The following is a 17017-nucleotide window of genomic DNA, read 5'->3' as shown; positions in this document are numbered from 1 at the left end:
AGAGTGACTCAGGCTCTTGAAAAGGTAGTAATTTTGCACCCTCTTTGGAGATGCCTCTTGAGTCCAAGGGGTTGTCCAACACTGCCAGGAATATTTACTGTTAGTCCCAATTGAAACCTGATAAGATATTTGAAAGGATTTTTTTAAAGTAGCTCTGGGTCAGAAGTTGGCCAAATTGTAAGCGATATTCAAAGCCTGACAGGAACTTTCTTTTAGGCCTTCTCCCCTAAGCTGAAATGAAAGGAAACTATGTCCCCAGAGTGGGGAAAACTACTCCAAAGACAAATACGTCTAGATCTAGAACACAGGAATCTTTTGATTTCTATCTTAGTCGAAGATCTTCTCCCTGACATAAAGAAGCAAATTGAAAATAATGCAGTCAGATGGGAGGGTCAGCCCTTTGAAGTCATTTTGGTTGCAACTCAATTCTTCAAGGAATTAAAAATAACTGTCCTCATCTTATAAATGCAGCTCTAGAAGAAATTCAAAACCTACCTATCCTTTTTAACCAATCCCAAAACCTCCCCTATTCATCTCAAAAGGTTTATAGGTATTATTAACATTCTGGCCTTAGGAAACAAAAGTCCTTCTAGGAAGAACTTTCATTCTTTCTCTGTGCCTTCAAGATATAAATGTTCTGCCTGGTCTTCCCTAGAAACTGAAGGCCCTATCTTTGAAATGCGAACTTCAGGGAGGTAGTTCTTATCAGAAGGAAAGAAAAAAAGGGGGTGAAATGTTATCTGGAAACTAGGCGAATGAAAAATCCTAAGTGTCTTCTCCACAAATATTAGTGAAAAGTTTAAGCATCTGAGCAGGTAACCTTAACTTATTCCATCTGCCAGAAACACAATTTGGACCCAACTGTTCTTTTATAATCTACTGATTTTTGCATTATCATACCTATCTCATAGCTAAAATGTTGGAATGGAAGCTACAAGATCTGTTTGCAGTCTGAATGTTTATGAATGTCCACGCATGTATGTTATAGATGGGTGATATTTTCCTACCCTCAGATGATATTGCCAGAATTAATTTGTAAAAAGCTCTATTTAATTGGCTTAAAAACAAACAAGTGCTATGTAAATCAAGTATGCGTTCAGAAATTTAAAAACCCACTTTTTTCAAGTTCATGTGATCTAGAATAAATCTTTAGTAAATAAAAGCCAGTGTAAGTTTGTTGGTTTAATTAAAATAGGCAAGTCCTTAGAGTTATCAACATTAAATATAAAACTTACTCTACAAAAAAAAAAAAAAAAACTTACTCTACAAAGGTGTACCAAAAGTCAAGCTCGTGTTATCTGTTACAGAATTTGTCAGCAAGAAAGGTAACTTAAGATGATAGTTAGCTGTTAGTGTCTCATGAAATTCTCATGAGTAATCTAAACTTAATTGTTAAGAACAAGTGACATAAATAGATGTAAGTTTGTAAATAAACTTCAAAAATAATTGTGCTTTATGGTATATGTACTTAAAAAGTTTCCAAAATCTTTTCAAGTAACTAACACATTGTAAAGCAACTATACTTCAATAAAAATTAATAAAAATAAATAAATAAAAATCTCTTTGGTTACTTGAAACCTTAAAGATATACTGAGATAAGTTAAATGATGGATATTCATTGAATAGCTAGACCATTTCCAAATAAGATAAAATACTAAAACATTAGTTATTGAACATAGGTTTACCAAATTTAGGCTTCCTTTCATAGAGGAACTAAAAATATTTGGGTCTTTTATTAAAAATATTTTGTGTTACATTGCAAAATTTAATATGAGGAGTAATATGCTTAAGAAATTATGAAATGTATTCATAAATTTGCCAGTAACAGTTCACAATTGTTTACTTCTTAATTTTCACTGGAAATCAGGTTTTTAAGGATTAAAAATTCTAATATAAGTAATTAAAATGACTAGAAATAATAAGGGAAACATCTCTGTATGCAAGGAAAGTAGGATGCGTGTTTTCAAAAAGAAAATGTATGAGAAAAGGAGATGTATTTTGGTTAAAAGAAGGTAATGTCCTAAAGTATAGATGGTTATTTCAGAATGGGAAAGAAAAGAAAAAGGGACAAATTATGGACACAAAAAGTTGAGGAGAGAGGGAGACAGACAAAGAGAGAGAACAGGAATCTTGTGTGGTCAAACTGGCTAAAAATTGAATTATTATTATAACAGTTTAAAAAATAAGCTTTAATACCTATACTGTACTTATATAAAACAAAAACTTAATTTTCTTTCATCTGCTAAAAAGAGAAAGCTTCATTGGACTAATGGTCTGCTCTTGATAAGCTATTGTGAAAGGTTTCCATTTTTAAGTAATCTACCTAGAAAGTAACAATTTTGTGTTTTAACAAAATAATTTCCTGTGCTTCGTGTTATCTTTATCACCAGGTCTTTGATTACTTGAAAAAACCTAGTTTTCTCAATATTAAAGTTTTGCTCAGAACTATGTAGTCTTCTGTATTTGCCTTTGAAATCCTTAATTGTCACTTTGGTTAAATGGATAATTAATTATTGTTTCATAATGATCTGTGATCTTTTTTAGTCAAGTGTTCAAAACCTTTTGATATTTTGACAAACTTCCCAATACTGAATTCTAAATGAAGTCTTTTTGACCTCCAACTAACTTTGGGATTTTCCAGAGGGCCCCTGGATCATCTCAAAAAAATGTGTTCTCTCTCCTCATAAAAAGAGAGATATTAAACTAGTTAGGCTTATTTGAAGTGTTAAATTACATAGGAAGCATTGTCAAGCATTGTCAAGTAAGAAGTAATGCTAGATAAGCGTTCTAGAAATTGTATGAAATTCCTAGAAACCTGATATGCCCTGGTAGAATATTATTAGTCGTAAGATTATAATTCTAGTTATATTAGTCGTAAGATTATAATTCTAGTTATAATCTTAAAATGTTTTGTGTCACAGAAATAACCAAATTTCCTTGTCAATAATGAAGTCTCATCAGATCTTTAGCAATGGACATTTTTAAGTCTTTTGTCATTTATAGACAGTTATTGTTTTACTCTGATGCTTTTGCAAAAGTGAGACTCACGGAAAGGACACTACCAAGAACTCTTTACCACTGACACCACTGTAAATTATAAGGTGTCAAACCTTAGGTACATATTTTACAACTGAAGAAGGTTCCACCTGACACCTTGTCCTGTGCAAATGCTGGAGGCTTCGAAATCAAAATGACTAGGGAACGAAGTAGCCAACATCTATGTAGACTGCTTCCTCCTAAAATGTCAGATCAGGAAAGTTTCTTTCCATTCCTCCTTCCCTCTCTGACCATCCTTTTCCTAATTCTTACACCATGAAGGTATTTATGATTCTTTTGTACACTTCTTACTTACCATGCTCTGGCCTGGAAATAAAATGCCATTGTCTACATACCCCAGGCCACTGCAATCCAACTTCCAAATGACTGTTGAATTTGCCATGATTCTGGTGATCCTATAGTTCCACCTGTCACAAAATTCTCCCTGATGTCCAATGCCTCACTTTCTTGGAACAAATTCAGTCCCCCTCTATCATGTCATACTCCCTAAATTTGGGGGTTTATTTCCCTGTCTCTGGTTAAACCCCCCCTTTGTAAAGAGCCTAAATACAGGGAAACCTGTATTTAGGCTCTTTACAAAGAAAGGGATACAAGGGAAGGTAACCAGAATAAAAATGTCTGTGTGGTCTACAGAAACCTTAAATTTTAAATTATCAGGAGGCATTCATGATTCAAATTTGCTTCCTTTGGCAGATTCCTCCTCCCTTAGCTAGGGAGTAAGTGCACATGAGGCTATGATCAAGAACCTCTCCTTAACTGTTAAAGATACTGCAAAAAAAAAAAAAAAAAAAGATACTGCAAAAACTACTGCTAAAGCAACAGCGGCCCAACAAAAATCTCTAGACTCTCTGGCCAGGTTGTTCCTGATAACAGGATAACCCTTGATTATCTTTTAACTGAGGAAGGAGGTATCTATGACATGGCCAAACACCACTTACTGGACTTGGATTGACACTTCTAGGAAAATTGAGACCCAGGTACATAAGATCACTAAACAAGCCAGTTGTCTTAAGAAAGTTACTTATTTTAACAGAGTCTTTCTTTGACTTATTTGATTTTGATTGGTTTGGGTCTTGGGGACCATGGGTCTGAAGTACACTCCAGATATTGGGAATTATCCTGCTTATATAAATAACTATAGTAGTCTCCCTTGAACACTGTATTCTCTCAAAAGTTCTAAATACATGTTTGCAGCCACTACCAGCAAGTAAATGATCTCCTTAGCTAAGACCAGAATGTCAGAAAAGGAACAAAGAGGGAATTCCCTGGTGGTCCAGTGGTTAGGACTCCACACTTTCACTGCTGAGGGCCTGGGTTCAATCCCTGGTGAGGGAACTAAGATCCCACAAGCTGCAAGGCACGGCCAAGGAAAAAGAAAAGTGTTAGTCTTTGCTAACTGACATTTCTAATGGTCCCTTTCCCCTTTCAGCGATCCCTTATACTAGTGCATCTGCCTATCCTGACTGACCTCTGTTGTGCCCTTCTTGAGAGCTGTTTGAGTAAGAACATTTTTAAAGAATTTTAACCAGCTTTTACAAATTTAGGAAAGTGTAAACCAGAGATTTTGTTTCAATCCTTCCAACTATATTATAAACCCAGGGGCCTCAAATTTGCAGCTAGCACAGCATCAGACACAAAGTAGAATTCAATAAGTTATTATATTGATTATAATTCCTACACATTGATAAGTAAAATATAATTTCTCTATGAGTGAAAACAGATAATGTTCCCATTGTCTTGGTCTAGCACTCAGATTATAAGAAAAATAAGAAGGAAAAGCTAAAAATAGCAAAAAGAACCAAAAAATCACTGAAGAACTGCTTATAATGGTGAAACATCAGAAACAACCTAAATATAAATAGGGAATTTATTTTTAAAACAATGCCTTGTTGAATTCAGGCAGACTCCTGAATCCAGTTCATGCTGAATAAAAGAATAGCAACCCCAACTGAAGACCAAATTGGTAATCTAGAAAATTAAATAAAAGAAATCGTCCAGAATGGAGATGGGAAGGAGTTGAAAATTTTGAGAATGAATTTGAGACAGGGAATATAGTCCATAAAAAGGTCAACATTTCTTAATAAGCATACCTGAAGAAGAGAACAAAAGAGGTAACAGAAGAAGAACTAAATAACAGGAGATAAAAATTGCCCTAAACCAAAGACAAAAGGAAGGGCCCACTTAAAAGATCCATAAGAAACCGGCAGGATTGGAAATGGGAAGTGAAGGCATGAAGGTAGGAGGAATGCTACTAAAGCTATTGAATACCACCTTTTAACTTTTGAAGTTGAAGTTATGTTCATAGATCATCTATTCAAAAAATAAATAATGTGTAAAAGACACAAGAAACAAAGCTAGATAAATGAAGGGGAAAAAAAAAAAAAGACTTACACTTTCAAGACAGACTTCGGTGAAACTTTAGAATGCACGGATCAAGTGAAAACTCCTAAGAGTTCCACAGAGGAAAAAAAACAAGTTTCCAGAAAGAAACTTCCAATGAGCAATAAGAAATGCCAGAAGCCATGAAGCAATAGTTTTGGGTTCTGAGAAAAAAAATATTCTTAATATAGAATTCTATATTCAGCCCAACTATCAATCAAGTATGAGGACAAAAAACACTATCAGACATGCAAGAACTCAGAAAATCCACACATCCTATATGAAAAAGCTACTTAAAAAGACATCCTCAACTAACCAACAACAAAAAAAAAGAATCCAAGTAAAACCAACCACGGGATATAAAGAAATCTGCTAGCTGAGTATGACCCAGAAGACTTGAAAAAAGGGCAAAATAAAGAAGATCCATTGGGCATTAATACCTGGAGGACTGTTTCAAGCAGCACTTATTTGGTACACAAGCCTACATTTCCTTCTCTATGGGTCTCAATATACTAATTCATTCAGCAATAAATAATTTCATAATATTTTAAAGCTGCTGAATGGCTTCCAGTGTTCACTTTTTTAAATCAACCCATAGACAAAAAGCAATGGATAAACTAGAAAGCTATAAAAATTATACTTTAAAAAAAAAATTATACTTTATAAATCAGGAGATAGAGAAAAAGAACAGGAAAAAAGTTTGTTACTTTCCTTAACATTCACACGAGGAAGACCACAGATAATATCTGAATTGACAAACCAAGAAAAAGAAATTTAAGTTTATAGTTTAAAGTCATAAAAGTAATCACCACCAAAAAAATTTAAATAACAAAGATAAAAAATTTGAAGGTTGAGATGGGAAAACAGAAAACAGGGGATAGTGAAATCTCTCAAAATTGCTCAGCTTTTCTAATGGAAAGTCAACAGAAACTGCCTAAAGTTGATAAATCAAGACAGAATTATACGTATGCTACTTAAAGTTATAATGGTAAGCAGCAGCAAAACTTAAAATGGAAACAGTTAACACTGGTTATCTCTGAGAAGTGAAGGGGGCTTGGGAGTGGGCAGTGAGAAGGAAGTACTATTGGAGTTTTTTAATCATGTGCAACTCTTATTTGATAAATTTTTATTTATTTATTTATTTTTGGCTGCATTGGGTCTTCATTGCTGCATGCAGGCTTTCTCTAGTTGTAGCGAGCAGGGGCTACTCTTCATTGCAGTGGCTTCTCTTGTGGCGGAGCACGGGCTCTGGGAGCACAGGCTTCAGCAGTTGTGGCACGACAGCTCGGTAGTTGTGGCTCGTGGGTTCTAGAATACAGGCTCATTAGTTGTAGCGCACGGACTTAGTTGCTCTGCAGCATGTGGGCTCTTCCCGGACCAGGGATCGAACCCATGTCCCCTGCCTTGGCAGGTGGATTTTTAACCACTGCACCACCAGGGAAGTCCAATTTGATAAATATTAATAGCATAAAAATAAAAATATTTCCACTTTGATACAAATATACTATAAAGATGAAAAGATTGCTGAGAACTTAGTTAATAGAACTTTGGATTTCTAAATTACACAAGCTCAAATTACATATAAATTTCCAGAAGAAAGGAAGGTCACAAACAGTTTTATAATTTGCACCAAAATCCAAAACAATAGGATTCACTCAGGTTTAAGTCACTCTTAAAATGCAAATATAATTAGGGACTTCCCTGGTGGCGCAGTGGTTAAGAATCCACCTGCCAATACAGGGGACACGGGTTCGATCCCTGGTCCAGGAAGATCCCACACGCCGTAGAGCAAATAATAAGCCCATGTGCCACAACTACTGAGCCTGCGCTCTAAAACCCGCGAGCTACAACTACTAAGCCCGCATGTCACAACTGAAGCCTGCACGCCTAGAGCTCATGCTCTGCAACAAGAGAAGTCACCGCAGTGGGAAGCCCACGCATCACAAGGAAGATTAGCCCCCGCTTGCTGCAACTAGAGAAAGCCTGCACGCAGCAACAAAGACCCAATGCAGCCAAAAATAAGTTACTTAATTTTTTAAAATGCAAATATAATTGTAAAAGGGAAAGGGGAAAAGGAAACTAACTTTTGTAAAAAGCAACAATAGTTTGTGCCTCAAACTGCTTAGGTCTCTCACCAATGAGCTTATTTAACAATCATAACTAAAATAACTTTTCTACAGAAAGATGCAACTAACCCACCTATGAGATGAAAGTTTTACCTTATTTTTCCAGCAGCCATAGACTTACCTTTCTGTCCAAATGTAAATATCTACAGATATCTGCAAAAGTTTGCCATGACAGGGCTTTGGTCTGTGATCACAGAACAAAACAAAGTTAGCTGGCCTACCTGGTAATTAAATCCATATGCTGATCACGTTCATCTTAGTAACTGAGATCAACCACAAAGTCTCATTGAAATAATATTTTTAAATAGAAAATATACAAGTTCAAAGCCTCTGTAAGGAGGGTATATTTTTCCTTTAGAAAGGCTGACTCAATCAGAAATTAAAAGTATTTTATAAGGACATAAATTATTTGAGGACTTTACAGGTTATTTCTCTTTGACCCATCACCCACTTCTGTATAAGAACTCACACCCTCAATAAAAAACTACTGCTGCACACTTGTATCTTGAATTACATCCTGTCCTCTCTCTCGAGATTCTTTTATCCTGCACAATGCATGCTCAAAATGGCTATTACAGGAAGTGTTGCACTATCAGCTATTTATAAATGGACAAAAATCTTTAAATAGCTCTGTTAGCTACCTTTATGGTTCTAGACCTTAAAAACTACCTGTTTTCAAAGACATAGTCATGCTGGTAATTCAAAATGTTCAAAGTGTCCTTTTATTTTGGAATCCAAAGCTGCACTAAATTATATAGTCACAGTATCACAAGATAACAAACAAGCTGATCTTTAAAAACACATTAGTCGAATACTCTTAGTCTAATCATTTACCACCAAGAAAATTCCAAATTGCAATATATTGCCTTCAAGCCTTCTATATTGATGTCTAACCCACACTACACTACTTCAGAATTTTGCAAAAGACACAATTTAACATCACATATTAACTTTTTATCCAGTATATCCAGTTCAAAAATATAGTACACAAAAGTAAAAATTCTTAATTCATCAATATTGATATCCATTATACTGAAAAAAAAAAAACCCTTTCCACTGATCTACTTTTTTCCTATCTAAAACTGACATGTCTTTCCCATGCTGCTAAAACAGTAACTTGCATTTCCTATGCAAACTAATAATTTAGAACTCATTTTGTATGTATTAATAATTATTATTTTTAAAGCCTTAACATTTCTCTTCCTTATTCTCAGCCCTCCTGTCTCCAGTCTTTAGAGATTTATATCGGATACATCACCATATTTGCAGATCATTTCAAGGCATTACTTCCAAAAGTAAGCAGCTTTTAGAAACTTAACTTACAGCGATACTAATATGCACAAAATACTGTACCTACTAAGGATATTCACCACAGTGTACTTGCAAAAGACTGGAGACAGCCTAAATGTCCATCAAGAGGGATAGTTAAATGTATGTAAGTCAATACAATGTAATATAATGAAACTATTATAAGGAACTAGGCATCTCTGTACATAAGATATGTAATGATCTTCAAGGTTATATACAAGGTTAAAAAAGATACAGCAGGAACAGTACAGCACACTACCATTTATCATTAAACACACACACCTCCGAGAAAATCTCTCTAAAAAGGAAAACCAAGAATGGTTGCCTCTAGAAAGGGAAAAGGGTGACTGGGAAAGGGAAGGCTTACAGTACGTTGTATAATCTTTTTTTTTTTTTTTTTTTGCCATTGAAGAATTTATTGAAGCATCAGAATACTCGGAACAAACACATTGAATGTATCACAAATTACAGATTTGGCAAAACATGGAGGGTGGCAACCAGATTATATAAGCTTTTTTATGCACACACATTTACTACTTACTAAACACATATGCTCTTTTTGTAAAATGAAATACTTTTTTTTGAATAGTAATCAAATATCCTTGATAGATTCCATTCACAAATTGACAGCTTTTCAGTTCAAGTATTAGTTTGCTTTATCAAACTACTTCAGCCTCAAATTTTCTATTACTTGAAAGAAAAAATACAAACTTTCCTATTTCATTTGTCCACACCATCAGTTATACATTTTTATTAAAAGGTCACTTCATGGATTTACGAATTGTGTTGCTAAGCCGCTTGTTCCAAAAAACTCTAAACCTGAGAAGCCAATATCACAGCTACTAGCCAGTTTCTCGGTCACACTAACTGCATTTCTTGAGCCACACGTGGCTAGTGGCTGCCATACTGGACAGCACAGATGCATTTTCATCATTGCAGAAAGTCCTACTGGACATCACTGCACTAGACTAAGGGCTGGCAAACTAAAGCCTGTGGCCCACCACCTTTTTTTTTTTTTCCTCCTGGAACACATTCTAATTTGTATTCATTTATACATTGTCTGTGGATACTTTGGCACTACTATGACAGATTCAAGTAATTGTGACATAGATGGTAGGTATGGCCCACAAAACCTGAAATATTTCGTTTCTGCCTCTTTACAGAAAAAGTTTGTCAGCCAGTGCTCTAGACAATCAGATTTCATTGAAAAGAACATTCCCCTGGGCTCCAAAAACAAAGTTCTGAAGGCTTGCAGTGCATAAAGAACTAATTAAACAAGCTGATGTCCACTTGATTTACTAAGTGATAAAAGTATTTAGGTTTTTTAAACATGAATCCATAATACCAGAAAATTTCCTAAAATATGTTTGAATGCTGACGTTTTCTAAGCATCTCTATAACATCGCTAGTAAAAGCACAGAAGACAGATTACTACAGTCTAGCAATTTTAGAAGAATTGGCCTAAGAAGAAAAAAAAGTGCTTAATAATTCAAAAAATTACCCGTGTTACTTATCAAACTATTACAAGAAATGTATCAACTGTCTTGAAAAGCAGCACATTATTTCTTACAGAAAAAATTACACTAGACCTAGTTAATGTTACATAAATATTTACATTGAACTGCTCATCTCATGTAGTATCCCCATATTTCAGGCTTTCAAAACAATTACTGAAAACACCAGTTAAGTATGTTTACCAGAACAAATATATATATGTTTTCCAATTTAGGACATTTTTTTTAATACAATTTTTGAGTGTGCTTACATACCCAACCCTGTACAAGTTGCTGGAAACAGGATGATGATGGTCCATTTGTAGTTAATAGTTTATGGAGCAGACTAGTATCACAGTGATATTTTACACATAAGAACAAGAGGGGCAGAAGCACAGATAAAGAGTACACTGGGTAACTAAGGGAAGACTTCTAGAAGAAAAGCTATTTGAATTGGGTATTGAAGTGGGAGCAGGACTTTCCCAGGTTTGTGGGAGGGGGAAGGAAGAAAGGAATGGCAGAGCAACACCATTCTGGTTTGAGTGCAGAAAAAGAAAATGAGACATGAAAAGGACTTAGCAAATCCTAGGGGAAAAATGAGCAGTTGAATGCTACAGAAGCATATGGCTTGACCACACTGGGAAAAAAGGAGGGAGGTGGTGGCAGGCGTAAAGGCTGTACAGACTAAAGACTTTAAGATCCAAATGCAAATGGCTTTACACGCCAAACTAGGGAATTAAGATCTGATGTAACCGTATGAGCCACAGAGAATATACAGCTTTACAAGAAGAGATATGACATGATTGATTTTATTTTGTTAACACTGGCAGCAACTTGGATCTTGGACTACAGTGAGGGAAGACTAATGGCAGAGACCAATTCGGCTATTATGCAAATCAGAGATGATGGCCGAAAGTAATGAGACTGAAGATGAAGAGAAACCAGATAAAGAGAAGCAACTGCATGTGGTAGAATCTCCAGGCCTGAACTCCTACGTTTTTAAAATGCCCCTGATATGGGATACTTTCTCTTTTCCATATTTTTCGGTACAGATGTAGTACCCTTTGCATGGAAGAAGTTTATACAATAAGATTGTCAAAAGTGGAAGCAATGTGGTCTTTTTTGTTTTTTCTCCCAAGGTATTAGGAGGGAAAACACATTAGGAAATACAAGAGCTCAAGAGTCAAGAGATCTGGATTACAGGCTTGTCTTTGCCAAGACTATGGTCATGACAACCTCTAAAAGCTCTGGTTTTCTAATTTGTAAAAAGAATAAATTAGACTAGATGATCTGAAACTCTTGAAAGCTCTAAAATACTATGATCACAGTGATACATCTTTAATCTTTGGGAGGTCTCCAAAAAAATGCAAATACAATTATCTATTCTAACTACGAACAAAATGTGAAAAACCCATTAAAAACATACTACATTTATTGTGAAGGATTCATGACAGACATTAAAACATGTAGTTACCAACTACTTCTCATCTGAAACCCTAAGGCAAAACTGAAACTCAGTAAGATAACTCTGTCAGCCATTTCACTTTCAATTACTATATTTCAAAATAACTCCAAAAAGCAGCATTCTTTTATTGGAGTGGTTCAAAAGACTAAATGAATGTCTGCAAAGTTGAATGGTAGTATTGTTGGGTACAACAGTTTTCAGACATAACACTAGTCTATAGAATCATGTTTGCCTGAACCTCTTATTCACAAAAGAACTTTTTAACAATATTCCTTTATCAATCAAAACAAGAAGTGTTTCAAACTTGATAAATATGGTCTTGAGATTTGTAACCATACTGTTATGTGACTTTTTCCTAATGTTGAAAACTGTATTACAAATTCTTGCTCATAAAAAGTCTAGAAATATTCTAAACTGGTTTCTCTTCAAGAATAACTTCTAAGCCTGATTTTTTATTTAAAAAAAAAGGATAGCTGGGTCAAAAGACCCCCTTCCTTCAAAACAAAAAGATGGAACAAATAACATTGCTATTAAAGGTGAAAAACCCAGATGTAAATCTTGCATTTCCAGTCCATTATAAATTTATGTAGCATAATTAATACAGCCTAAGTTAAAGTCATATTTCAAGGGAAACAATATTCTAAGCTTCTGTGAACTCTAGTATTAAACTATAAGCAGAGGCTTTTCTAATGATGTTTTATGTTACATTACTTCTTCCAGTGTTTCTTCTAGAGACCTTAACAATTTTGGGATTATATGCTACATTACATACACCAGAATAGTTCCTCTTTAAGGTACTCACGTGATTTCTCTCTTGCTCCCTAAAATAGCATTATACATCTGAGTTAACCAAAATAAATTCTGGAAAGAGCTATACTGTAATTTACTATGATCTGAGTGTAAAATCCTTTACTATGCGAATCTGTATCAGTTTAGAACCATCATTAAAAACTTTCTGTTCGGGCTTCCCTGGTGGCGCAGTGGTTGGGGGTCTGCCTGCCGGTGCAGGGGACACGGGTTCGGGGCCTGGTCTGGGAGGATCTCACGTGCCGCGAGGCGGCTAGGCCCGTGAGCCGCAACTGCTGAAGCCCGAGTGCCAGGAGCCCGTGCTCCGCAGCGAGAGGGGCCGCTGCGGTGGGGGGCCTGCGCACCGTAGCAAAGAGTACTCCCCACCACCCCCCCGCTCGCCGCAACTGGAGAGGGCCCGCACGCAGCAATGAGGACCCATCACAGCCAAAAATAAATAAATACATTTATTAAAAAAAAAAAAAAAAAAAAAAAAAACTTTCTGTTCTTTCAAATCACCGGTATCAATGAACATAAAACTAATCCTGCTACCAACCCACAAGAGACGTGGGTGTTTACTATAAAGCCTTAAATCTCAACTAGACTCTTGGTCCAAGAAAAAAAACTTTATACTGATTTTTCTTACATGTAATTTAGTGATTTAAAGTAATGCTTTCAGATCCTGAAAGTTTTTTTTAAAAGCATATATTTTGAAGATAAACAAACTGATCTTACTCTACTAAAGAAGCTTTATTAATTCTAATTAAACAAATTTCACTCAAGAAGGAAGTGTATTCAAATCAAGAATTTTATTAGAGGGGAAAATATTCAAAGAACAAATATAAGCGGGAATTAAATTATCTGTTCTTTGTTGTAGCCCGTGCTATCCAAATACAATTCAGAAGCAGAATTTAGCTTTTCTTAAAAGCTGCTTGCTAAAAAAAAAAAAAAAAAAAAAAAAAAACTTTTTTTAAAAACAGAATTAAAATACATTTTTAAAATTCCAGTCCAAATATATTATAAAGTTAGCATGAGGAGTATGAAAAACACCGCCTCTGATTTGTTTTGTAATGCCAGTGCCGAAATAGGAAAGCTAGATGTGCTTTCTCCAAATATATCTGATAAGATTCCCACAGAAACACCAATATAACAAGTAGAGTGGATATTCCAAAGACAAAACACAAGTTAATTATAGTACTTCACATTCCAAGACACTCATCCAAGGACACCTGGCAATTAACTAAGGAATTAAGAGAAAAGTTTACAAACAACTGAGTACTATGGGGTCCGTTCACTTACAAGAAGAGAAAAAATTATTTGCAATAATAATAATCCTTTACACTTATAAAGTACCTTGTAGTTTTCACCATGCGCGCGCACGCGCGCGCTCACACATACACAAACCCCACTACCTACTTTGGTCCTACAGTTCATCAATCAACCCAGAGAGTGTGCAGAACGATAAGCAGCACTTCAGGTCTTACTAATATCACTGTGGCTGATATTCAATTCATTCAGAAATGTTTCGCTACGATCCTAAGAACTCATCCACATAGTTTGATAGTCTTTAAAGTTTAAGCGGGATACGCAGATGTTCCCGGGCTCCCTAACTCTGGGGAAGGGGAACTCTTGCCAGGATGGGCCCTGAGGTGACGAATGGTTTTAACCCACCCTTCGCAGGCAGAGAACTGGTTCCACCTGTCCTGGAGTACGAGCCGTGTGCCCTCCAGTACGAAGGATAGGCATTCTCAATACAACGTCCAGCTCTCCTTCTCCTATGAGAACAATCAGTAAGGGCTTCCTAAGGGGTTCCTACGATTCTCCCTCAACTCCCAGGAAGACAAAGGTTCAGGCCCAGCTCTGTGTTACTCGAATTCCGTTCTGGATAATCTAGGTGCCCCATAAACCTCAGCACGCAGTCATTTGGCAGAGGATGGAGGGGAGGACCTAAGAATACCCAAGGTGCGGGGAAAGGAGCTACCAGAGCAAACTCTGAAGTTCTGCGAGCAAAACGCGGTTAATCTCTCAGAAGGTCCTACATTCGAGGGAAGGTGCGGAACTGAGAACGTGAGAAATCGAAATCGGAGGCAGGCGAAGCGGCGTGGAGAAGTGGCCGGGTATACGACTGGGACTGAGGGACTGCGCGGAGGGGCCATCGGGTTGGCTGGCCCCAAGGGCGAAGGTGCCCAACAGCTCAGATCCGTGAGGCTGGCGAGGACCCAGACGCACGGCCGGCCGGCGGACTCCTCGGCTAGGTTTCAAACCGCCGCCCCCGGGAGGCGCTCAGCCGATTGGAAGTTCCACCACGACCGTCACCAGCCCAAGGCCGGAGCGGCAACTCCTCGGCGGAGCTCTCCCAGCCCTCCGCGTCTCCCCTGGAGACCAGACACCCACAAACTCCACCTCCCACCGAGGTCCCAACTCGAGTCCCGCCGCCAGCTCCATGCACGCGGAGGGCGCCCCGCAGGACCGGACCTACGCCCCCCGACCGGGCTGCGCCGCGGGAGTTCAAGGGGTGCGACGGGGCCGCGCGGGGGGCGAGCAGAACCCACGTCCCTCAGAGTCTGCCCCGGGACGCGGCCCCGCGACCACCTCCGCCTCGCCCCCCGGGCACGGCCCGACCCGGCTCCGACCCACCCATCCCGCGCGGTCGCGGGCAGAGCTAGGACCCAAGCAAGCCTACTCCCCCCGCCCCTGCTCTTACCCATCTTTTCGCCTCGCCTTGTAGACGTGCCCGTAGGTGCCGCGTCCCACTTTGCACCCTTCGTACTCAAACAAATCCTCCACCCGCTCCCGCTCCGCCGCCAGCTTCGCCTTGAAATCATAATCCATTGTCTGCTTTCCCCATAGAGGCACCGGAACGCGGGGGCCGCCGCCGCTCAGTCCCTCCTCCTCCTCCCCCCGCGACCGCCGCTCCACTTCTCGGGCCACCTCTCGGGCGCGCGCGCGCGCCGCCCGCCGCCCTGCAATCCGCCTTCAGCAAGGGACGCCTCGGCGGCCGCGGCAACCACCTCCTCCACCTCCACCTCCTCCTCCCCCGCGGCAGCGGCGGCGGTAGCTCCCGCAGGAACCCCCAGTCCCGCCTCCCCCCTTCATTTCCTTGTTTTGGAACCTGGTGGGCCGCGCCGCGGCTTCCTCGAGCTCATTAACGAACCAGCCTGCCCGCCCCGAGATCGCGGAGACTCCTGGGAAATGTAGTTCCTCGGGCCTCAGGAATGGCTTGAGTTTTGAGGCTGAAGGAAATACAACTCCCAGGCTGCCGTGGGCCACTACAGCCCCACCTTCACAAGGCGTGCACGCCTGCGCACTGAGACCGCCCCCCCTCAGCGTTGGACTACCACCAGCTCTTGTTAAGGTAGAAAGCGCAAAGTTGTGCTGTGCTTTCTGCGGGTTTGTGGGAGCTGGTGGAAAGAAGGCGCTTGTTCTGGTGCAAGGAAGGTACTCTATTATAATTGCCCCCGTGCGAGAAGGAGAGTGGAAAGTGTTTAACAAGCGCCTTGCCCAGGAGCTTGCTCCAGTGGTTTACGAGGGAAGGACTGTGGTTAGGGCAGTTGTACTGAAGATTGTTGTTTGTTTTTTTGTAGCAATTGTCCCGCCTCTTACCCCGCCCCCATCCAGCCGCTCATTGGCGGAGAAGAGAGAATGACGTCCTCGTTGGTGCGTGGGTATCCCCAGGCTTTGGCTTCTTTCCGACTCTTGATTGGTAATTGGATGTGCTAGGTTCTTCCTGATAGGATAATCTTTTTTCTTTACGATGCAAAAACCGTATTTCAAAAGCTGAACATTCAGCGGTTTCCTACTTCTAGCATCGGCCAGAGAACATCTAACTTCTGCGCCCTAGTCAGCCAATCATCCTTTTCTTGGCGCTCTAGTCATGGTCTCCTCTTACCGTATGTGATTACCACAGCCAAGCTTTTGGCCATCTGTCTAAGGACAATTAAGGTGCCTGCGGAACGCAGCGTTTTGAAAACAATCATTTGGGTTGGATTGTAAAGGGATTTTTACGGTTTATGCATAATGGTGTCGTTGTCCTAGAATGTTTAAGAAAGTCTCCTTTATCAAGGTGAACGTTGATTCATTATTGCATGCATAAAACGTAGCAAATGTTTGGGATGCAATCTTAAACATGGTTGGTGCTAGGATGGGACTTACACACCACATTCAGTGGGAGCATAGAGCAGGAAATAGTCAATTCTACCTGAAGTGGTAAGGAAAGTTAATAGTAGTGACCTGCCTGCTAGGTTTTGGAAGAAACCTGGAAAACTAGAGAGAGGCGTGGGGGTGGGGTGGGGGGAATTGTTTACTTACTACAACAATGTTTCCTGGGAAACTTCCTCAGATCTTGAAGTAAATCATGAAGTATCTGAGTTTCTGTTATTTCCAAGCACTATGATAAGTGCTGG

At 39.0% G+C, this 17017-nt stretch overlaps 1 protein-coding gene across 2 annotated transcripts in view; it reads right to left on the bottom strand.

The window, feature by feature from the left end:
* CDK19 (cyclin dependent kinase 19) overlaps nt 1–15446 on the bottom strand; it is a 177091-nt gene extending 161645 nt beyond the window's left edge. For both annotated transcript variants that reach the window (XM_065888713.1, XM_065888714.1), the window contains exon 1: nt 15319–15446. In XM_065888713.1, coding sequence (XP_065744785.1) covers nt 15319–15446 — 128 coding nt within the window. The remainder of the gene's footprint in view (nt 1–15318) is intronic.
* Nucleotides 15447–17017: the final 1571 nt, after the last annotated feature.

Source organism: Phocoena phocoena, chromosome 12 (assembly GCF_963924675.1).
Source record: "Phocoena phocoena chromosome 12, mPhoPho1.1, whole genome shotgun sequence".
Classification (NCBI taxonomy): Eukaryota; Metazoa; Chordata; class Mammalia; order Artiodactyla; family Phocoenidae; genus Phocoena; species Phocoena phocoena.
Note: the sequence above shows the minus strand (reverse complement) of the source record. Positions and strands in the feature narration are given on the sequence as shown.